Source organism: Panicum virgatum, chromosome 9N, assembly GCF_016808335.1.
Source record: "Panicum virgatum strain AP13 chromosome 9N, P.virgatum_v5, whole genome shotgun sequence".
NCBI classification, from domain to species: domain Eukaryota; kingdom Viridiplantae; phylum Streptophyta; class Magnoliopsida; order Poales; family Poaceae; genus Panicum; species Panicum virgatum.
The window spans coordinates 56,803,358-56,827,095 of record NC_053153.1 but is presented as its reverse complement, the minus strand read 5'-3'; the positions used below and the strand labels follow the sequence as shown (position 1 = coordinate 56,827,095).

At 46.6% G+C, this 23,738-nt stretch overlaps 3 protein-coding genes across 3 annotated transcripts; all 3 read right to left on the bottom strand.

Moving 5' to 3' along the window:
* Positions 1-1,134: 1,134 nt before the first annotated feature.
* Positions 1,135-5,786, bottom strand: LOC120690814 (5-oxoprolinase-like). The gene is made up of 2 exons (XM_039973642.1): positions 5,456-5,786; positions 1,135-5,149 (listed from the first exon to the last, which is right to left on the bottom strand). Exon 2 carries the CDS (start codon positions 5,093-5,095, stop codon positions 1,325-1,327), a length of 3,771 nt encoding a protein of 1,256 aa, XP_039829576.1. The 5' UTR covers positions 5,096-5,149; positions 5,456-5,786; the 3' UTR covers positions 1,135-1,324.
* A 318-nt stretch (positions 5,787-6,104) lies between these two features.
* LOC120690813 lies at positions 6,105-9,815 on the bottom strand. The gene is made up of 12 exons (XM_039973641.1): positions 9,618-9,815; positions 9,243-9,520; positions 9,074-9,147; positions 8,920-9,014; positions 8,441-8,538; positions 8,171-8,254; positions 7,973-8,053; positions 7,776-7,880; positions 7,611-7,706; positions 7,143-7,222; positions 6,903-6,991; positions 6,105-6,815 (listed from the first exon to the last, which is right to left on the bottom strand). Exons 1-12 carry the CDS (start codon positions 9,751-9,753, stop codon positions 6,472-6,474), a joined length of 1,560 nt encoding a protein of 519 aa, XP_039829575.1. The 5' UTR covers positions 9,754-9,815; the 3' UTR covers positions 6,105-6,471.
* A 652-nt stretch (positions 9,816-10,467) lies between these two features.
* Positions 10,468-18,455, bottom strand: LOC120690990 (probable trehalase). The gene is made up of 11 exons (XM_039973934.1): positions 17,664-18,455; positions 16,408-16,527; positions 16,050-16,165; positions 15,864-15,964; positions 15,656-15,765; positions 15,422-15,494; positions 12,172-12,342; positions 11,981-12,068; positions 11,404-11,521; positions 11,119-11,332; positions 10,468-10,906 (listed from the first exon to the last, which is right to left on the bottom strand). Exons 1-11 carry the CDS (start codon positions 18,251-18,253, stop codon positions 10,781-10,783), a joined length of 1,827 nt encoding a protein of 608 aa, XP_039829868.1. The 5' UTR covers positions 18,254-18,455; the 3' UTR covers positions 10,468-10,780.
* Between the last annotated feature and the right edge of the window lie 5,283 nt (positions 18,456-23,738).

Genomic DNA, 23,738 nt, shown 5'->3' with positions numbered 1-23,738 from the left:
ATTATTCAACTTGCATTCATCAACAAATGAAACGTCTCTCTTTCCTCAATTTCTCACGTGTATTTTCATTTGATACCAAGCTCCGCTATTTGAACCAGAAAGGATCAACGTTTGGTCTCTTTCACTTGGAACGTGGTATCTGGTATCAAGGATTACTTCACTGTTAGGTGTATGAGTGAGGGAGACGAATGACCACAGTGTTTAATCTGTTCCTTATCTAGTGGAGCCATGAATATGAGGCGAATGATATACCGAGTACTGAAAAATGGTTTTCCTTCCTATTCAACTCAGTAAAACATACTCTGGAACCTATGCAGTCTGAACCCTGGCTAGACTTTGATGAGTAGGTCCACAGAACTATGTAGATCAAATAGGGTGCAGGAGTGCCTTACAGAATCCATACTACAAGTTCTGTTGTGTAGCAAGCTACAGATTCTGAGACTGGATTCATATTAATTAATTTAAAAGGTTTCTATAGACACTTTTGATGGTACATTTTACTTTCCCATACACACATAGGTACAATGTCCTGTATAATCTAACCTTCTCTTTGTAGTCGAAGTCTCACGATTACTTGAAATTGAAATTTACCGTATGTTCATGACAAGGTTTGGTTGCTAGCCACACCTTAAGCGCACAAAAGGTTCTTAAGACGTGTACTTGGTTCAACAATATACAATACAGCTATGGCTTATCAAACTTTTTTTTTTCATTTTGCCCCTTAATTCTCATTGCCAAACTTTGCTACAAGTGTGAAAAACAAAGTAAGAAAATGGTTCAGATAAAGATAATGCTGATTAGCGACAAACAGTTGCATTTAAGGCGTAGAAGCACTTACTGGCACGAGAGCAGTAAACCAATGCATCATCAGCAATATGTTTCGACATTACTGGTTTAACATAAAAGATTTATGGAGAACAGCAGCAAAGAAGCAACAATTACAGGCGAGGTATGCAGGCATGGTTTAACATAAACAAGAAGGACAATAACATGCCGATTTCCATCTAATAAAAATAAGAGAGAATCACAAGCTGAAGTATGCAGGTATAAGAGGGCAATAAAGCTTGTAATTGTCAGCGATATCTTTTGAAATTACTGGATTAGCGTAAAAGATCTTTGATGAGCAACATCAAGTAAGCAACAATCATGCTTTTATTCAGCTCAAATGCCTCAGGGAGCAACCATAGCACCTGGAAAGAATCCCCACCAGGTTGCGTTTGTGTCGGTTTCATTACAATTTATTTCAATAGCGGTGTAGAGCTACAGGAGTACAAAGGAAAGAAACAAAGCAAGGCAGATGGCATTGGCGTCCACAAAAATATCATCAAGGAGAGCCAAACCCGCCACCGCCAGGTGTGAAAAGCTGAAGAATGTCGCCAGCACTTACCGTTATAGTGTTCTTTCCTCCAAGGTAAATCTTTCTGCCATCTTTCCTAACTAGATAGTTTGCACCACGAGCGCCATTTGTGCCTCCTTTAAGTCCCCTGGGAGCATGCACCCGCCTCTCAGAAAGAATGCTCACAACGATAGGTCGTCGGAATTCAATCTCCCTTACAAGGCCATCACCACCTCTGTGGAAACCAGAACCACCGCTGTTCTGCCTGATGCTGAATCTGTGCAAGAGAACAGGGTACCGCTGCTCAAAGATCTCAGGGTCAGTCATCCTTGTGTTTGTCATGTGACATTGAACACCACTTGTGCCATCCCAGGTTGGCCCAGCTCCGCAGCCACCTCCAATGGTCTCGTAGTAACCAAAGGTGTCATCTCCAAAGGTCAAATTGTTCATGCAGCCCTGAGAACAGGCACAGGCTTGGAACGCCATTAGGACAACATCTGTCACTCTCTGAGAGGTTAGCACGTTGCCACCAACCACAGCAGCCTTGTCGCTTGGCGAAAGGAAAGAGCCTTTAGGAATGAGGATCTTCACAGGAGCAAGGCAACCTTGATTTAGCGGTATATCCACATCCACCAGGCACCGTAGGCAGTATATGACAGCAGCTGTTGTAACTGCTTCAGGAGCATTCCAGTTGCCATAGACCTCAGGACTGGTACCTTCGAAGTCGATTGTAGCTTCACCCTTACTAGCATCAAGGGTGAGCTTCAAGTGGAGCACTGAGCCATCATCCATATAATCTTCATCCTCAATTACACAAGACCCATTCTCCTTTTGAACTCTAGATGCAACTGCCTTGAGCATTTCCCTGACGGCAACCTCAGCATTCTTTTGGACATGGATCATATAAGATTGCACAGTAACCAAACCATACTGATTTATTAGTTCTTTGATAAGTGCTATTCCTCTCTGGTTTGCTGCAACCTGAGCATGGAGGTCAGAAAGATTATCTTGGATCCGACGTGTTCCTGGGATCTTGTAGCCAGAAAGTTCTTCTGAGCAAGGTGACTGCAGCAGCTGGATTATTCCTTCCTCTTGGAAAACACCCCTTTCAACAAGTTTAAATGCTTTGATGGCAGCACCTTCCTCCCAAATACACTTCGAGAAAGGAGGCATACTTCCTGGGGTGATACCACCAATCTCCGCATGGTGACCTCTACTAGCAACAAAAAAGACAAGCTTACCATTATCAAAAACTGGCGTGACAACTGTTATATCTGGCAGATGACTCCCTCCTGAACATGGATGATTTGTCACGAGAACATCGCCCTCATGCAGGTTATCACACCAATAATTAAGCTGCCAGCGTACCGTACTAGACATGGCTCCTAGATGCACAGGAACATGAGGTGCATTTGCAACAAGGCCACCATCTGGACCAAAGAGAGCACAAGAAAAGTCTAGCCTTTCCTTTATGTTAGTGGAAATTGAAGTTCTCTGAAGTGTCCGACCCATCTGTTCTGCAATACCCATGAACCGGTGATTGAAAATAGAAAGTTGCACCACGTCTGCAACTTCTTCTGATATTTCTACAGTGCTTGGAGCTGCACTGATCTCAATTTTTATGTTACCATACTTGGTGATTACGGCTTTGCAGTCCTTCTCTATTATCACTGTACTATTTCCATTCATAATAACTGCAGGGCCCTCCAAGACATGGCCATAACCTAGATTCTCAAGTTTGTACAATGGAGTTTGTTGCCATCCATACGAAAAATAAATCTGGCACGAACTTTCTTGCACAGGTTTCGTTGAAATTGGTGTCAATTCACGAGGCTTTAGGATATTCGTACCACCAACACCTTGAACTCTCACATCACATATGAGTATCTTCCTGTTTAGCAATTTGAAGCCATACTCTTGCTGAAACAGTTTTTCAAACTCAGCAGCATAGTCGTTTCCAGATCCTTGCTCTGGCTGCTTTACCATGATGGCAGTATCAGTTCCCTCATACCTCAAGTTCAAGTATGAATCAGTCTTGATGCTTTCGTCTCCAAAACCCTGCTCTTTTAACTTTTCTTTCACCTGTTTGACTAAAAGGGATTCTCTTCTAGATGCCTCTGCAGCAGAATCGGCATTATAAACAGCAGAGTAAGGCTCTTGCAAATCTTCAATGACATCAGCAAGGCCCATTCCATACGCACTCAATATTCCACAATATCGGTGAACAAGCACCTCAGACATACCCAAGGACCTTGCCATAGCGCATGCATGTTGAGGACCGGCACCGCCAAAGCAAGCAAGGGCATGGTTCTTAGTATCATGCCCCTTCATTTCAGTCAGCTGGCGTATAGGCCTGCACATTGTCTCATTTGCAACATTGACAAACCCAAGGGCAATCTCTTCAACTGTCATGTCCTTAACTGATGGGTCCTGACTCTTTCGGTGAGAGTTGATCTCATCAGCAAGATCCTCAAATGCCCTTCTTGTAGCCTCATAATCAAGGGGCATATCTTCATTTGGACCAAATATTGATGGGAAGTACTCAGGAATAACAGTTCCTAGGATCAAATTGGCATCAGTAATCGCCAGGTCACCACCTTTCCTGTAACATACTGGACCAGGGTGTGCTCCAACAGATTCTGGCCCAACCTTGAAAGCACCAAACTGAAACTTAAGCTTTGATCCACCACCAGCAGCCACTGTGTTTATGTCAAGCTGGGGAGCTTGAATTATTGCCCCAGCAATCTGGGTCTCCAAAACTTGTTCATAGCTTCCATCATAGCGGCTCACATCCGTGGATGTACCTCCCATGTCAAACCCAATGAGTGGCTTCTTGGTCTCAAGTTCAGACAAGGTCTGTGAGTAGCCAACCACACCACCTGCAGGGCCTGACAATACTGCTTTATGCCCAGAGAATCTCCTCTCCGGTGCAAGCCCTCCATCTGATTGCATAAATAGCACATTCACTTGTTCAGAACCCCCTTCAAATCTTGACATGAATCCAGATAAGTACTCCTTGATGACTGGTGTGAGATATGCATCCACACTCGCTGTCAAGCCCCGAGGCACCGCACGGACCATCGGAGTCAGCGACGAAGACAGGGACACATGCTTGAATCCCATCTGCAGAGCTAACTTCTCAACCACGAGCTCATGGTGAGGATAAGTATATGAATGCATCAGCACCACTGCCAAGCATCTAATCCCCTTATCAAGCAAACCTTTAAACAAGGGCTTCAATGCTTCCACATCGACAGGCTTCGCCACCCTGACCAATTCCCCGGAGATCCCCTCAACAGATGACCCATCCCCCTCACCATCCTGAACGACCTCAACTCGTTCATCAACCTCAATCACCTCCTCATACAGATTCGACGGCTTCGACACCTTGAGGTCGAATATGTTCGGCCGGGCCTGGTTACCAATCTGAAGCAAATCCCTAAACCCCTTTGTGACACAAAGGGCAATCCTTTCGCCCTTCCTCTCCAGAAGCGCATTAGTGGCGACAGTGGTGCCCATCCTGATCCACTCGATCTTGCCGGTGGGGATCTTGGACGACCGGGGGATCTTCTCCCCGGAGAACTCCTCCAGGATCCTCCTGATCCCTTCAATGGGCGCGTCGTCGTAGTTCGACGGGTCGACGGAGAGAAGCTTCATGACATAGCCTTCTGATCTCCCCGGCACCTCGGCGTAGATGTCAGTGAACGTGCCGCCCCTGTCAATGCAGAACCTGAACTTCTCCACCGCGTCGCTGCCCATTCTCCGCCTCCTCCGGGGTCAACGGGCGACGAATTGGCGAGGAACTGGAGTGCTCTGGAAACACCACAACAACAAGGTTGATACTCGGTAGTTTGGTACAGCTGAGAACTGAGATTAATCTAGAAGTGAGTGACTTGTAGCCATGGTCCTGAGCTTATAGTGTTAATCCCTTTAATCTAATCTAGCACAAAGAACAAGATGATTTGGTGAAGAATTAGCAGGTCTATGCACCACTGATGAATCGATCGAAGCGCAGAGCAGAGAGCAGGTAATAATAATATCCGTGCACAGAGCAGATGGTGGCACGGATGGGTCTCTACTAGGGGACGAGTGAGATGGAGGAGAAGGAGAGCAACTTGCCTCGGTGGAAGAGCGGCAGCGGCTGGGGAAGGAGGGCGCCGGAGAAGACTCTGACCAACTGGAGAGGTGCCGTGGCCTCGCCGCGCCGTACAACCCACCGGTGTTGCTGTGGCCGCAATGGACTTTTGGCGGCGTGGGGGAAAGAACCGCAGGAGGAGCCGAGGAGGAGAACGTGAGTTTGGATTGTGTTGGCTGGTGGGCCCATGTCCGTGTAAGCCACTAGCCTTCAGAGAGTCCCAGATTGCGGGGTCTCTCCGGTTCTCCCAAATCAACCGCGGCACTGCGCTCCTTGAGATAAAAAGAAAAAAAAAAGAAAACTGCACTCCTTTCTCATCTAAAAAAAATTGCATTCCTTCCACCTCCTGAATTATTTGATGGCCTGCAATGCAAATCCTGACCCTGAACCATCCAGGCACCCACCGATCCTTCTGGGCGAAGCCAGGTTCGGGGGTCCAACCTGCTTTTCGCTCGGCCAACACGAGCTAAGTAATTAACACAGTAAGCATCTTTGTGCGGCTGCCTAACTTCGGGGACCAATTTCACAAAACTTTGATTGATTGGTGCAAATTATTATAGCTTTGGAAAAATCAACTCAAAGCTAAACTCATGCTCCAAACCTCCATCAGTCTACATTCAGTATGAGCAACTCTAAATATGAAGCTTGAATATTGCAAAGGTCAAAATATTACATTCAGTATATCATGGGCACAAATTAAAAGTACATTCAGTATTCTGAGATAGGTTACTATTTGATATACAATGCTAGTCAACACTACATCGCGGTCGAAGAGCGTGCCAGGATGCCGCCCTGACCAAGTACAGTGATGAGACCATAGTTTCAAAGAAGATTTTTCCGACAATGTATATCTGTTACAGTTATGAAGCACACTGCGAGATAGTTCTGGCACAACAGTAACTAAAATCGCATCTAGGTCTTCGCCTGGCAAACCCAATGCTGAATGGTTTCAGAGCTCACATAACAATGCTGCTTTAACCATGCTTGACGACTCTACTGCTTAAAATGGCCAGAGGTCGCCCCAAAGTGACCGGCGGGCCTGAAAATGCAAGGTAGGATTCTTGCTCTTGGTGACAACTACACGCTCAAAAGTGCCTTCAGATGCGTCCCGTTTGGTGGCACGACATACATCCATCTGTACTTGCTTCCCCCTTCTAATGGGGCTGTAAATAATCCGGCCCCAACCTCCTCCAAGGTCTGCGCGAATCATTTGTTCCTCCTCCTCCTCTGCTTCTTCACTATCATGGAACAAACTTAATTCGTGTTCATCTGAAGCATAAGGTACCAGGCTGTCCCCTCCATCATTAGGGACCTCTTCATCTTGCTCACTAGGAAATTGATCGTCTACGAAAAATCGCGAGTAGTAAACATGAATTTCAGGAACGACATATACAAAAAAAGACAGGAGGAATAATCATGAATAGATATTACCATAATCGATGATAAGATCTTCTGGTTTTCTCTTAGCATGGCGTTCTTTAAGTGTCTCAAATTTCATGCCATCAAGTGGCCAAGCTTCCCTGGCATAGAGAAGAACAGATTCTTACTTAAAAGTCAAACAGACGCATGCACGATCATGTGGTAACTTAAATAAGATGCACTACTGCAAATGAATGTGCAGAACAAGACATAGCACGAAAAATCTTTACTTCAAAAGTCACAAGCACTTACTCTGGCCGTTTGCCCCTTCTTAAAGCAACATAGCAAAATTTTTCATCCTCAAAACCACGTAAAGGCACACCTTTTGACCTCTGCAGATTAAAAAAAAGGAGATAAGAAAACAATAGTCATTTTAATAGTTAAAAGTACTTTTGTAAGCTTATACTAGATTTAGAAAAAGGTGCTTCAATGAAGCAACAGAAAGTGTAAAGCTCACACTTTACTACACACTCTCGGTCCTGCATCAGACACACCCACAACCCTAAAGATGCTGCTCAGATCTGAGCAATTTTTTATGGACAATAGAAGCATATGTATGAACATCCATCTTATACGAAAAGCAAGCACGGAACAACAGCATAGCATCTTCTGTATGAGGGTGCATGGACTGTGAACTCCTTTTAGTGACTCGGATGTAAGAAATATAAAATTGTTCTCAACAACACAGAAAACAACCAAAAAAAGAATGAAGAACAGAACCTTGTAGGCACGTTGAGATGAAGTCCTCTCTAATCTCTGGACAAAGTGGCAGTACTTGTCTGAATTCTCCAATGGACATCGACCGTCATGGGGGCACTAATATGGAGATTAGAATTAGTATTATTGGAGAGATAAATAAAATGAGCATATCCAGTTCCAACTTACAGGGGCAACCACAAAAGATCCATTTTTCAATGAGGCTTCTTGAGCAACAATGCTCCTCATGTTACTTGGAGGACGGCTTGAGGATTTCTCAATTTTGCGACACTTCTAGAAAACGCAAAGCTTGTGTAAATTAATTGCTACATAACAAGGGAATATGTGAAAGATTCGTATAGAAACATTCAGTCAGTGAAGCATACTCTCTTTTCCATCCAAAGGATATAAGAGCGCATTTGACTTATAATCTTCGCTCCTTGAGGTGTTCCAGGCTCCAACAAAACCTAAGGCATGCATTATTTTCTTCAGATACAAGAGTAACTGAAAGTTATCCCCCCAGCATGCAAATACAGTGAGAGACAAGGACACTGGGAAGGGGTGGAGTGGGGGTTCGATTGTACCAAAACATCACTTGTCAGGTCCCAAAGCTGGCGAACTATTGTTATTCGGTCACTCAAAGAAGGAATCTCCCCAAGTGCATATGACTACAGGTTGAAGGAAGACAGTATTCAATAAAGGTTCAGAGTTCTGACGTTAGGGTCTCCAATGAAATATGAATCGAATAAAAATGGCCTGTTATCTGAAGTAATTCTAGAAAAAGTATATTTCTCACTTGACCATTATTATGATTCATGAAACGCTACAGGAGCAAAGCAATTAACATAAATTACCGATATGACTAGATCGTGTCCACGCTCATGTTTTTCTATGTTGCGGTTCAACTCTTGGATGCTATCATAGCTGTGGATGAGTGGCAACCCCTTCAAATCTACAAAACATTTGCCACATAGACGGTATAATTAACATTCCAGAACTGAAAAATGAAAATAAAATATTATGAACAAAGCAAGCAACACTTTCGAATGATTGACATTTGAAGCATCACCGTCTCGTAAGACAATATCACTAGTGCACTTATCAGATAAAAACACAAGGCTCAGGTTTACATTTCTGAATTCAGATAGCTTTGTCACATGGTCAGTTGCTCCATTATAATTTTGCATTTCAAGATTTTACATTTAAGCCTAACATTGCTACAAGCTTGCAAGTTTCAACACATAATACTACTTTGAACCACCTGAAAATCAGCCAATGAATTGCACAATCAAATATGAATCACAATGTAAGCAACAGCAAGAGTGAAGCTTACTGTCAAGTAGACTCTGCCCTGCTCTCTGCATTTCCTTGGAAGGCTCGATCAGGTTAACCCGCTCTATTGATTTTGGCCAAACTGCCCTCATCGCCCTGCATCGATCAGGTACTCAGTACTAACAGATGTAAATCATGACATGCTTACAACTTACCAAAGCGCTGAGCTTGGCCCGGCACCAAAATCCAACACCTTGGCAGGCGCAAACTCTGGCAACCTCCGTCGAACCTGCAAAGTACACAAATCAGTCCATGAACGTGCTCCATCAAATAAAATCAGCTCACTGAATAACGAACAATATCGAGTTCTGGTAGTCCTCTAACCTCACGAAGCACACGGTGGCATGCTGCATAGATGGCAGGCATGCGTGACGCAACATAGGCAACCGTTTCATCCTCGCGGTACCGCAGGCCGATATCACCGTACGCGGACCGCACCTTCCAGCGCGCTGCCCGCTGCTCGGCACCTGATGGCGCATTGGGGTCATCGAGGAGCGCGCCGCGGGTGGCAGCCGCGGCGAGCTCAATGCCAGTGCCCTTGGCACGGTCAAAGGAGGCCGAGAGCAGCAGCACCTTGCGGTTCATGTGCGCCTTGTCTTGGTCTACGAGAGCACGCGCAAGTGGTTAGCAGAGGGGAACAGGCAATCCGTCGAGCAGGTGGTGGGCGAGGAGGGAGGGCAAGGCACGTCGATCGATTACCGCGGAGGTAGCGCTTGATGGCGCGGCGGAGAGAGAGGGGGACGAGGTGGATACCCTGGGACTGCTTGGCCGCCGTGCGGAGGGTCTCCGGCGACAGCAGCCGCGGCGCCGCCTCCGGCAGTAGCGCGGCCGCCATGTCTCGTCTCGCGGCGGCGCGCTCAAGAGGACCGCGAGTGACAGATACAGGGTTCAGGGAAGTGTCCCAGGCAACTGCGAAGGCGGTTTAGTGTGGTAGACGGTTCGGGTCGAGAAGGAGAACCGTCCGATCGGATACGGACGGCTATGATCAAGGGAAGTGTCCCACAGCTGGACTGATTTGTACATGCATGCAAGTACAAGGAGATCCTTCAATTTGGACATAAGTTTACTCAAGGGTTTAGCTTGGAGAGTGATTTATTTAAATGTTATGTATAAACTCCTGAGAGGTCTGCTGCAACCTATGGTCACCCGACCAGTTTTTTTTTTTTGATAATAGGTCACCCGGCCAGTTTGAATCAAATTGGCGAATTGGGAGATTTTGTGCATCGCAAAATGATACGGCCAAATAACCACAGGTAAATTGTAAATAGGAACATACAAAAAATATCGCATGCTGTTTTTTCTAATTGTGAAAAATTTGGAAACTTGTCTTGAACCCACTTAGATTTCAATTGGATACTAAATAATCCCCACTAATTCATGCGTATTAGAGGAGATTGAAATGAAAGTTAGTTCATTTTTCACTTCAATCCTTTCGACCATACATACTGAGGAGGAATGTATTTATCCAAATAAGGCATTACGGCCTTACGGGATACACGTTTCCTTTGCCAACTGAAGGACCGCGGCCTTTACGGGATACAATCCATCATTAGGCTACCATAAAGCTGATTTATTCAAGAGGGCAAAAAGGATATTTCACTTTAACACGGGGGCTCGGGACTACCGTACATAATGTACATTGTCCAGCAGATACATGGAGATTCTGCTACCTCGTGGGTCTTGGCTCGTGGTACAACAACGAGCAAACAACAGAACACACACACACACACACACACAAACACTTGCCGGCTGACTGCACAATGCAATGCAAATACCTGCATATATGCTGTGTGCGGCTATGCGCGCCCACGAGTTACATTACACCCACTCGATCGTGTATTCGTGTATGTACAGTTGTAAGCCTAATCAGACTGCGCTCCGGCGAGACCAACTTCACCCTGTCGTGAGCAACCTATTTCCTTGTGCTTCGGCCACCCGAATTCTTCCAAGAATGATAATACCACACCATTGGACCAGCCAAAACCAGTCTGCGAGAAAGATGCCCATGAGCTCAAGTCAAAAGAGAAGACAAGTTGGATGCTAGATCTCTGGTTTTATTGGTCAACAGAGTAACCGAGATTCACAGCCTTGGTAATTACTACTAGAAGATATAGCAAGGTGTAAAACTATATGAGGCTGCCAGTAATCTAACATGCTCAACTGCTCATCATCAACAATTGGAAGGGCATTTTTACCGTACCTGGGGCTTGTATTCACCACCGCCTCCAGATTTTCCACAGGCCTCCACATCGTACTTCTCATGCATCGCGCCGGTTGCTTTGTAGGCGGCGTAGTTTGTTCTCACCCACCTTGTAGCAATGTCCTCAGCTAATTTTACTGCCTCCTCTGATCCAGAATGCAACAGCCCCTCAGCTATGAGATGCTGCACCGGAGCCCACCCATTCGGGAAATCCCTGTACAATCATTTGCTCAATTGTTAAACAAACCGAATTTTTATCAAACATAGTTTCCAGAGGTAACTAACCATTGTTGGCTTGTGTTTGTTAGAGAAGTTGCTATTCCTGCGGTACAGAGTAATCCAGATTTCTGGAGGCTTGCCATGACTCTCTCGGATTTTGCAGTGTCGGCAAATTTCGCTGATCCTGGATTAGTTTCAGGCAGCCAAAGTAAGGAGCAATGGGAAAGGCTTAGAATGCTAGAATTTCAGATGTGATTGCTATTCTTCCAGTAATGGGAATAGTTAAAAGAATTTCAGTTTTGTAACTGTAGAATGTTGCATGCTTGTAGCATGGTATTCCCTTGACATAATGCCTTTTGCGCTCGTATATATAAGAGCTTGCTTATATTTTCTTAGTAGGTCTAACCGAGATGAACCTTTATCCCTTATGAAAACGTGAAAGCAGCATGCCAATGTGCAATATCATCAAGCATTGGCAAAAACATGGTGGCAAACGAAAATTTTGCCATTACTGTTACTTTTTAGTTCTCTGTTAAAACAGTTTAAGTGCACAGAACACTCCTGAAGAGACTGCAAAAAAGAGCTTCAGAACAAACCGTTGCACACTCGGACATTAGAAAGAAAAAAACAGTCAAGGACATACCTGAATGATAAGCATTTAACCACAACGGAAAGAAATTGGAAGCAAATATTTTGCGGTTCTGTGAGTCAGACTTCCATTGGTAGACTCCCTGGAATAATAATGCACATCAGTTAACACCACCAAAAAGTGTTATGTCCCAAATGAAAACTGGATAAGACCACTAGAGATCAACATGCTATTGTTAAGAGCACCTGCTGGGAATCTCCATCAGTAGGAAGCCAGTAGTCAAGCCATTGCTCCATCTCAGAGTTCCACAGAATAGAGTCAATTGCAATATGGCGTGCTTTTGAAGCCTCTAAAAACTTTTCAGAGGTTGCTTTCTCTCCAATGATTTTAGCAAAGGCAGCTATGTCCTGCTCCATCTGTATCGTGCATGAAGGTAGTAAGGCTTCATCACATTTACAACTTGCAAGCATTACTACAACAACAATAACATAGCCTTTTTTCCCAAGCAAGTTGGGGTAGGCTAGAGATGAAACCCGAAAGAAATAAGTTCAAAGTTCAGGCACATTGATAGCTAGTCTCCAAGCGCTCCTATCCAAAGCTATCTCTTTAAAGATATTCCAATCCTTAAAGTCTCTCTTAACCGACTCATCCCACGTCAGTTTAGGTCTACCTCTACCCCTCTTTACATTATCGACCCGCTCAAGAACCCCATTACGCACCGGCGCCTCAGGAGGCCTTCGTTGGACATGTCCAAACCATCTCAGCCGATGCTGGGTAAGTTTCTCCTCAATTGGTGCCACTCCGACCCTATCCCGAATAACTTCGTTCCGGACTCTATCCCTCCTTGTGTGCCCGCAAAACCACCGCAACATCCGCATCTCTGCTACACTCAGCTGCTAGACATGTCGCCTTTTTGTAGGCCAACATTCAGCACCGTATAGCATCGCCGGACGAATTGCTGTCCTATAGAATTTTTCTTTTAGCTTTTATGGCACCCTCTTGTCATAAAGGATGCCAGAAGCTTGCCGCCATTTCAACCAGCCAGCTGAAATTCTATGTCTAACATCTTCATCAATATCGCCATTCTTTTGTAGCACCGATCCTAAATACCGAAAAGTATCCTTCTGGACCACCACTTGTCCATCTAGACTAACGTCTCCCCCCTCATGCCTAGTCGCGCTGAAATCACACATCATGTACTCGGTCTTGGTCCTACTAAGTCTGAACCCTTTCGACTCTAACGTGCGTCTCCACAGCTCTAACTTCCTATTAACCCCTGCCCTACTCTCGTCAACTAGCACCGCATCATCAGCAAAGAGCATACACCAAGAGATTTCACCTTGTATATCCCTTGTGACCTCATTCATCACTAAAGCAAATAAATAAGGGCTCAATGCTGACCCCTGGTGTAGGTCTATGTTAATAGGAAAGTCAGTGGTGTTGCCATCACATGTCCAGACAAACGTCGTCGCATCCTTATACATATCCTTAATGAGGGTAATGTACTTAGTTGGGACTTTGTGCTTCTCCAAGGCCCACCACATGACATTTATCGGTACTTTGTCATATGCCTTCTCAAGGTCAATGAAGACCATGTGCAAGTCCTTCTTCTGTTCCCTATATCTCTCCATCAATTGTCGTATTAATAAAATCGCCTCCATGACCTTCCAGGCATGAACCCAAATTGGTTTTGGGTCACACTTGTCACTCTTCTTAGGCGATGCTCGATAACCCTCTCCCAAAGCTTCATCGTATGGCTCAGCTTAATCCCACGGTAGTTAGTATAACTTTGAACATCACCCTTGTTTTTGAAGATAGGTACTAATATACTTCTCCTCCATTCTTCCGGCATCTTGTTTGACCGAAAAATGAGATTAAAAAGCTTAGTTAACCATACTATTGCTCTATCTCCTAGGCATCTCCACACCTCAATGGGGATACCATCAGGGCCCATCGATTTACCTCCCTTCATCCTCTTCAAAGCCTCCCCGATCTCTACCTCCTGAATTCTCCTCACAAAACGTCTGTTGGTATCGTCAAAAGAGTCATCTAACTCAAGAGTGGGGCCCTCACTCTTCCCATTAAACAACTTGTCGAAGTACTCTCCATCTATCCATGATCTCCTCATCCTTCACTAGCAGTCGATCTGTCCCATCCTTAATGCATTTGATTTGGTTGATGTCCCTTGTCTTTCGCTCGCGGATCCTAGCCATCCTATAAATGTCATTCTCCCCTTCTTTCGTGCCTAGCCGCTGATACAGGTCATCATACGCCTTACCCTTTGCTACATTCACAGCTCGCTTTGCAACCCTCTTCGCTAATTTATAGCCCTCGATGTTGGCTGCATTCTTATCAAGGTGGAGGCGCTTGAAACACTCCTTCTCCTTAATAGCCCTTTGCACCTCGTCATTCCACCACCAGGTGTCTTTCCCCTCCTGTTTGGCTCCCCTACTCACGCCAAACACCTCTGAGGCCACCTTGCGAACACATGTTGTCATCTTTAGCCACATGTCATCTGCGTCTTCTCTTTCTTCCCAAGGCCCCTCACCTAACATCCTTTCCTTAAACGCTTGTGCCGCTTCCCCTCTAAGCTTCCACCACTTTGTTCTCGCAATCTTGGCACGTTTGTCCCGGTGGACACGTACCCGAAGACGAAAGTCCGCCACCACAAGCTTGTGTTGAGGGACAACACACTCTCCAGGTATCACCTTACAATCTAAGCAATCACGTCTATCCTCCCTCCTAGCAAGGATAAAGTCGATCTGGCTCGAGTGTTGTCCACTACGAAACGTCACAAGATGGGATTCCCTCTTCTTAAACACGGTATTCGCTATCAACAAGTCGTAGGCTAATGCGAAGTTCAACACATCCTCCCCCTCTTGACTCCTGCTACCGTACCCAAAACCCCCGTGCACTCGCTCGAACCCTACATTAGTCGCACCCACATGGCCGTTGAGATCTCCTATGAATAGTTTCTCGCTGATAGGCACGGTATTAACCATGCTATCTAGATCTTCCCAGAACTGCATCTTGGTGCTCTCACTAAGGCCTACCTGAAGGGCATAGGCACTGATCACATTCAAAACCGAATCTCCAACTACCAACCGGATTAGGATAATCCGGTCGCCTTGCCTTCTAACCTCTACGACTCCATCCTTAAGGCTCCTATCAATCAAGATGCCTACATCATTCCTACCCGGAGTTGCTCCCGTGTACCAAAGCTTGAAGCCAGTATCCTCAACCTCCTTCGCCTTCTGGCCCTTCCATTTAGTCTCCTGAACGCATAGAATATTTACACGTCTCATAATTGCTACATCAACTAGCTCTCGCAACTTGCAAGCATTACTAACTCTGATATTAATTGAATAATACTTTGTGACCACATCATTTAACCCCCCTAAAAAGCTTCCTAGATATGTTGAATATGATGCATCCAAGTCATGTAAACCCATAGATCATGGGAATTCAAATATCATGAAAAACTCAATATCTTACCTTAAATATGAATGTGTTCAGGTCCACGGGTATAATGTAAGTTGTTGCCAACGTTGTCATGTCAGTAGAATTTCTACACGAAAGTTAAACAATTAGCAACAATTTATAGTGCCACATTACAAAAATGAATGTAGTGTCATTGGAGCTGGCACGTCGTTAGTTAGAAGTATACGAAACATCAAATACATGTGCTCGTAGTTTTTTCAAGGATGGGTAAGTTATCAAACATCCAACCTCATCCATCGAGAGCTAAAATCCCATCCTGACTCTGCTGTTGAAGCAATTTGGTGGTAAAGTTTTTCCTTATCAGCTATAGAATTGATCTTCGAAGCAAGTTCCTCATCCTTGAAAGAAGAATAAATTATAGTTAGTTGCTTCCTTAAATGGCAAAAGTTCCATACACTGCCATAGGCAAGATAACATAATCAAAGTTAGACTTTACAATTGTCGCACTTTCCGGCCTAGGTTTGTTCCACCTCGCCTGGTATCGAGACAAGTTATGGACCTGGCCATGATTGTCCCTAATAGCTACATTATGAATCTCTGCATAAAGAAACGATACAACGTTGCATTACTTCTAATCATGCCAAAATATAAAATCAAAACGCTTGATGTCTCCATCGGCTACCTGACATCCAGAAGCTATGCTCTTTCAGCAGAGACCGGAATGCTCCCTTGACAAACTCCACATCACCAGTTGCCCTGTATACTTCCAAAACCATCGAGCTTAAAAGTGGTGGTTGGCTGCAAAAAAAAGCACCTATCAGATTAGGAACAAATGCAATATATTCCCCTTACAAGTTATATCTATGCACGTCATTGGCAGCAATTAGAAGTGTAGGACTCCAAGTAGCAGATTTCATTAATTTATACACCTTCAAATCTTAAAATGAAGCTAGTTATGCACTTATGCTATCTTTCTTACAATATTTTGCACTGTAGATGGTGCAAACTAAAGATCACTCTGGTGCAGGCAGAATTATCACCTTCGGTTAGTGTAGTAGGATCTTGCACCGTTCAGAACAAAACCATATTTTTCCACCAGGTATACAAGGTTAAGCACAACATGCTTTGCTGCGTCGTACATTTTGCTCACCAGTAATCCCCTGCAATGAGCCATACCACTATAAGAGACAAAAACGAGAAGAGTGACAACAACTCTAGTGTAGATCAATATTCAAGGGTTTGTTCGTTTCCAAGGTACACTGGGATCAAACACTTAGCTGTACATTATATAATTAAAAAAAAGTAAGGACGTTTCAGAAATCAGGATCTAGAGCATTAGGCTGCGGGCCTGCGGCGGCGTCCCTGAGGCAAGGACAGATGAGCCTGGACCATGTCAAAAAAAATCTCGTCTCGGATACTAATTGCAATAATGACATGACCACCAAGCTCGCCGGCCAGCAAAGCACGACCACCCATAGAAAATTCAGCCGCCCCTGGTATTCAGATAATCACGTGGCGATGACGAAGCGTACGCCGAACACAACAGACATGCCCAAGCTGGACTTAAGCTGCTGCTGGAGCCGGCTGATGGACCAGCCGTCCGGCAGCTTTGGTGGATAAGTCGCCGGCAGCCTCTTTCAGCGTCCCTCTCTGGCTTTCTCCTCGCTGGCTGGATGCTTGGCTGGGGCTGGGCAGCTCCAGCAGCAGCTTAAGTCCAGCCACTTATGGCGAACCGAACAGGGCGGAAGTCAGTAAGACAGTAACAGACAACTGAAGATGGAGAGATTCCCTTACATGTTCGACCGGAGCACAGGCACCAAACAAGAACAAGCAAAGGCACTGTACAATCTGACTCCAGGCCTTGACTCGTCAATTAAAGTTTCGCGTCCCGAAGAAAGACCTCTCGAATCGATAATATTGTACGTGATCTAGAGCTGTATGTACTAAATTTAGTATTTTAGTTCGAGAGCAAATTAGTATCGTTTGATGCAGTGGCGTATCTAGAGGGTGGACCCGGTGGGCCGCGGCCCACCCAAAGATCCAGCCCAACAAGCTTATTTATTGTATTTTCTCTTTTTTTTCTAAAAGAAATTAACTATATTTTCAGCCTCACAACTAGTTAAAAAAATTTTTATTTGCATTGGACCACCCTAACATTGACATCTAGATTCGCCACTGGTTTGATGGCAGCATGCGACAACGAAAGTGTAACACCAATAAGCTTTTTAAAAAAAAGTGTAGCACCGATGGAGCAAACAGCAAAGCGGGCGATCGGAGGTAGGAGAAGGAGAGGGACCTGACGACCCAGTAGGAGTCCCAGTAGTAGACCTCCCGGAACCTGGAGCCCGGCACGACGACCCCGCCGGGCAGCGGCAGCAGAGTGTGCCGGTCCGGCCGCTTCTCGACGCCGGGCGCCACCCGCCGCGCCAGGTCCTTCCAGAGCGCGTGCACCTCCAGCGCCCACTCCCGCGCCTCGGGGCTCTCGACGCGGGGCAGGAACCCGCGCGGCTCGGGCTCGAAGTCCGGCGTGTCCGCCGCCACGAGGTCGGACCCGGCCGCCCCGAAGTAGCGCGCGAGGTAGGACTCCAGCTCCGCCCGCGACGGCGGCGCCCGGCCCTGGCCCGGCAGCGCGGCCGCCGCGGCGCGCTCGTCGGCCGCCAGCGGCAGGTCGACGTAGAGCTTGGGGTCGAAGCCGTCGGGCCCCAGCGCGCGCAGCGCCTCCGACTGCACCCGCAGCAGGAGCCCGAGCAGCGCGCTGGCACCCTCGTCGCCGGACCCGGCGGCGGCGGGAGTCGGCGCCATCTCGACCGCGCGGGGACGGAGAAGGGAAGGCAGGAGGGCGAGTACCAGGAGGACGCGGTGGGGATGCGGAAGCCCCGCAGCCATCTGCCGAGGAATTTAAAAGGAAGCCGCTGCCTGCGTGCAACGTGGATGGCGCGGTGTCGGTGTGGATGGGGGGGGGGGGGGGGGGGGGGTCTCGGGCTCTCGGCTACCGTAGCCGCCGGCTACGACGCCGCGCGTGGACGGCGGCGAGGACGAGCGCGCGGCGCGGGCCTCGTGAGTCGTGGCCCCCCCTCTCCGACTCTCCCCCTCCTCCGCCTCCCGCGCGACTGGCTGCTGCTCGCAAAAAGCAACCGGCGGGCAGACGGGCAGTGGCCTGGTGTGGTGGGGATTGGGGAACCGGGTCTTTTGGGGCGGCTTTTTGAACCGTGTGCCCTCTCGCTCTCGGCTGTGCGCGCCTGTCGCGGTCGCAGCAGCGCTTCGCCGGCCGGGGCGGGGCGAGCCTCCTATATAACTTGTGGAAGAGGACTTAAATTAGCTTCAACGTGTTAAAAAAATAGTTTAACATTTGAAAATAGTAGATTCAATATTTTTTACAGACTATTTCAACATCTCAAAAATATAGATTCAACAAACCAAATTTTGGATCAATATTTTTTTCAGTTCATCTTCAAAAGCGCGGCCGGGGAGTGGGGGCGGAGGTGTGCGGCGCACCAGCAGCACACCAGTCGCAGCGGCGGTGGCAGCGTGGCAGCAGCAGTAGCCGGGCAGCGCGGCAACAGCAGCACGCGCAGAGGCAGCAGCATGCGCCGCGGCGCAGCAAGCATGCGCGGCACCAGCAGCAGCGTTGCAGAGCAGCAGCAGACCAGCAGCAGCATGCACGGCAGCAGCAACGCGGAGCAGCAACATGCGCGGCAGCAGCACGTCGCAGCGGCAGTGCGCAAGAGCGGCGGGCGGGGCGGCGGCGGCGCATTGCGAGGAAGGAAGAGGAAGAAGATTAGGATTGAAAAGATCTAATAGTTGAGAAAGTTTCCACGAATCTCAAATATTGGAAGGTGAAGAAAAAAAAATTTCGGAAGATTGCTTTCCGGCCGGCAGGGGCGTCTCGTCGCGTGTGAAAACTGCCTTTCGGCTTGGCTTGGGCTTGGCCTGGTGACTGCTGCTGTGTGATTGTGGACGCGCACGGGCCGGGCGGGGGCGGGGGCGGACGGCGGACGCCCTGCGGGCGGCCACGACGTTCGGTCAGTGGCGAGGCGACCGAAGCGCTGGCGGCTTGCTGGTCGTCGGGGCGGCCGGCGGGGATGCCACCGTCGTCCGTCGGGGTCCGTCCAAGTCCAACAGCGAACGCGACGGCTGGTGGTGAGGTTATCCGTTGGCCTATGTATTCCGAGCACGGGCACGCATGTACGAATCGAGGCACGGACAGGTTGCGGTCATGCGTACCGCCTCCGCCCTCCTCCGTAGACCGTGGCGCAGTGAGTATACTTGTGTGGGTTTTATCTTAGGTTAATTGGAATCGTACCATTGCAATTTTTAAGAGTTGGAGAAATGCTACTACAATTTTTAATATTAGAGATATGCTATTCTCATATGTCTTTCAACACCTTGAGCCCACCCGCGAGGTACGTACCCCTTTGACGTTTTCGTATGTACTGTCACTACTAGAAAAATGTCTAAGGGCACTGGTTGTATAAGCCCTTTGGTACCGGTTACCCGCGAGGTACGTACCCCTTTGACGTTTTCGTATGTACTGTCACTATTAGAAAAATGTCTAAGGGCACCGGTTGTATAAGCCCTTTGGTACCGTTTTTTTGAACCGGTACCCCGTTGCTCCTTTACCATCTCAGCTACACAGTTGTTTTGATTGAGAATGAGATATATTCCTTTTAAAGTAACTCATGGATTAGTCTAAGGTACCGGTTTGTGTTACCAACCGGTACCAAAGGCTCCTAAGGTACCGGTTGGTAACACCAACCGGTACCTAAGGCTCGTCTATAGGTACCGGTTGGTGGTACCACCCGATACTAATATAAAAATTATTACCCGGTACCTATGGAGAGCCTTAGGTACCGGTTGATAATACCAACCGGTGCCTAAGGCCCATTCAAAGATTCCATCCACCCCAAAAGTACCGGTATGAAGATGAACCGGTACCTATGCTACCATAGGTACCAGTTTATCTTCATACCGATACTTTTGGGGTGGACCTAAGGCTTGTTTTCTAGTAGTGTGTATTGCCCTTCTGTAAATCGGGATCCCTCGTCCCATCATCGCACTCGATCGCCTGTACGTCGCGTCGATCACTTGAACTCCAGGGCGCTGGGCCGCTGGCGCCAGCGCCTCCCGCCCGTGATGTCTCCCGATAGCAGTCCGCCTGGAGCCCTACCTGCGAGCGGACATTGCCAGCAGACCGCAGTCCACGCGGCGCGTGGCCAGCCCCCCCCCCCCCCTCCCCGCTCGGGCCTGGATTCCTCCCGCAAGCACGCCCACTGGAGCCCTAGACGCCGGCCTCGCCGGAGAGGGTCGCGCCCACGCGGTGGAGACCGTACCCTTGACGCCTCCTGCGAGCACGCCCGGGCCCCTCGACATGCCAGCGATGGAAGCGACGAGCTGGAGGTCGTCCATTCACGAGGTTGATGAGGACAGGTATACATCTCCGAACATGAAAGTTTAAGTAGTGATGTGACCGTGTTGTAATTTTTGGAACTTGTTTTTTTGCTAGGGTTCCGTTCTTAACAATTGCAGAAGTCAATGAATTTGCTACCCTACAGTCAATTTGTTTCAGTTCTCCGGATGATAACCAAGATGCAGTTCCAAATAGCCATGAGAATCCTCTTCCAGTTCCTGCAGAGCAGCCTAATCCTAATGTTAGCCCTTCTATCAACCCTACTGCTGAGCCAGATGCAGACCCTGAACTAGAGTTTGAGAGGAGCCAGACATCTTTGATAATGAGGAGTATGTGGGTGTCGATGATAAGGAAATGTACATGCCAGTACCCCAACCTCCAGATGAGCACACTAAGACTGCACAGGCTGCTAACAGTTCTCCCCCAGAACCATGTGCTAATGCTGCTGCTGAAGGAGGTGTTCTTCTTGAGGCAGAGATTAATGATGCAGATCCACTGGATGTTCGTGTTGTAAATGATGCATAAAACTCTAAAATTTTGGTGGGAGGGCGGTGGCCCGATATTGTTGCATTCAGGAAGGCAATCAGGCATTTTGCTGTGACGACAGGCTTTGAGTTTGCTGATCTGGAAATTTATTTAGAAATATTACTATTTAGAAGTATCAAATAAAATTTGTTTATAGAACTGTTTACACAGACGGGTGATAATTTGTGAGACAAATCTAATTAGCCTAATTAATCCATGATTTGCTATAACGATGCTACAGTTATCATCTGTTAATTATAGATTACTATATCTCATTAAATTCATCTCGCAGTTTAGCCCTATGGTTCTGCAATTAGTTTTGTAATTAGACTTTATTTAACACTTCTAAATACAAAGATTCTCTTTGATATGACATGGTCTAAAGTTTAGCCCCTAGATCCAAACAACCCCTAAGCATCCCAACGGCTATCTATTTAGCTAGTTAAATCTGATGTGATAAGAAAAAAGTAGGAGAAAGAGTAGTCACTCGACCAGCAAATACCTGATCTATTTCACATTGCCGAAAAACATATAAGAGAAATATGTGGGTCTAATAGTATAAAATAGTTTTTGATTTTGTCTCTCACCTCCACATCAGCAGACTACGTAGCTAGCACCAGCTGTTACAAAATTGCGGACGCAATAAGATCATATAGGTTTCATGAGAAGTTGCACGGGCATTAAATGTCACGCTGTATCAGCAAATTTGTTGATATGGCGATCATTGTGAGGAGAGAGCAGGAGAAGTTTCATAGGATGTGAGAGGAGTTTTATCACCATGAAACATATCTGACATAGTTAACTGGTTCTTAACGTATAGTTAACTACTTCCTCCGTTCACAAAAGAGATCTGTGTGGATCAAACTAGTTCAACTTAACCAAATTTATATTAAATAATATTAGTGCTTATATCTTCAAATGCATTTATTATAAAAATATAATCAATAACTAATCTAATGTACTTATTTTGTATCATGAGTGTTACTTTTTTCTATAATCAAACTGTTTGACTCCTTAAAAAGCGAGAATTAGATTCTTTTGTGGACGAACGTAGTAGTTTTCAGTCTTGATAACTGCACTATGAAACTATACATGACAATGACCTCATGGCTGCCCGACTGTATACTCCCTCCGTTCCAATAAACAAGCCATCCTATAGATTTTAGGATAAATTAACAAAAAGATAAAATGACTATAATTGCTCCATATTTATTAATTATATTTGGTATTAATTGATTTTTACATGCGCATGCACTTACTAAATAGGATAAGATGATTTATTTTTTAGAATAAATTTTGAATCCTAGGATCACTTTTTTTTACGGAGGGGGTGCATCGATTGGCTGCAGCTGTAGGAAAACTGTGGCGACCTCACAAACTAGCATACCGGCCGGTGGAGTCCTCGTACCTGCGCTCCCAACACGTAGCCCACTGACTTGAGGAGCGTCGCTGCTACGGTGGCCTTCTACGTCTGCCGTGTCACCCGAACTATCTGGCTCATGACGTGCACCGTTCGTTTCTGCCGTAGTAGCTGCAACCTAACGGTTGCCATCTCTGGCCGATCATCGGTTGCAAGCGCGCGGCCGGGGACGGTTCGAAGAAGTGGTTACATCCGGCGGCGAGGTGGACGTGAACCAGCACGCGCGGCGGGGCTCCTCCTCTCATGACTCAGCAGTCCTAGGAATTAGATCCTCTAAAGTCAGCAAAAATAATTTCCCTCTCCGGTCACACATCTGAGCCCTTCGATTCCTATCCAACCGTGGAGGCACAAATATGAGCTGCCCCACTTGGCTTGCTGGGCGGCTGGGCCGGCCTAACATCAAGCACAACACACGCATTGACGTATAGCTGCTGCGGTAATTTTTTGGCGTGAATCGTTGCTGCGTTGGCGCCGGGCTCCTGTTTTTGGCGCGAGCGATGAAGGATTGGAGGTCATGCGGCAGCTCAGGTTCCTGCTTATGCTCTCCATCAGCAAACCGGTGCCAAAATTTGACATGTGTCATCTATTTTTCTCCATGGGCAAACTGCCTGTTTTATTAATTGGATTGTTTTTTGTCCTCCCTTATTTGATTGATTGAATAAAGACCGGTATAGAAGCTTGAAGGAAACATCAACTTGCATCAAAATTAAATCTGCATATCTAAGATGGAAGAAAATAGTTGTGTAATGTCATGGTTGTTTCTTTTTATTTATTTGCATAGGGTATAGATTTGAGTTGTTCAATTCGATGCCTAATATTATGGCATCTTTATTCTTTTTCTTATAGATTTGAGTTTTCGGGTTTTTGAAATTTCGGTTTTTGAGAATTGATACCCGAAATAATAAAAAAACCTGACATTTCGGGTACCCGAAAATTCGGGTTCGGTTTTGGGTAACCCTGAACTACCCGATTTCATGCAGCAACTCTTCGGCGATAGAGGCGGCGGCGGCTTGGCCAGG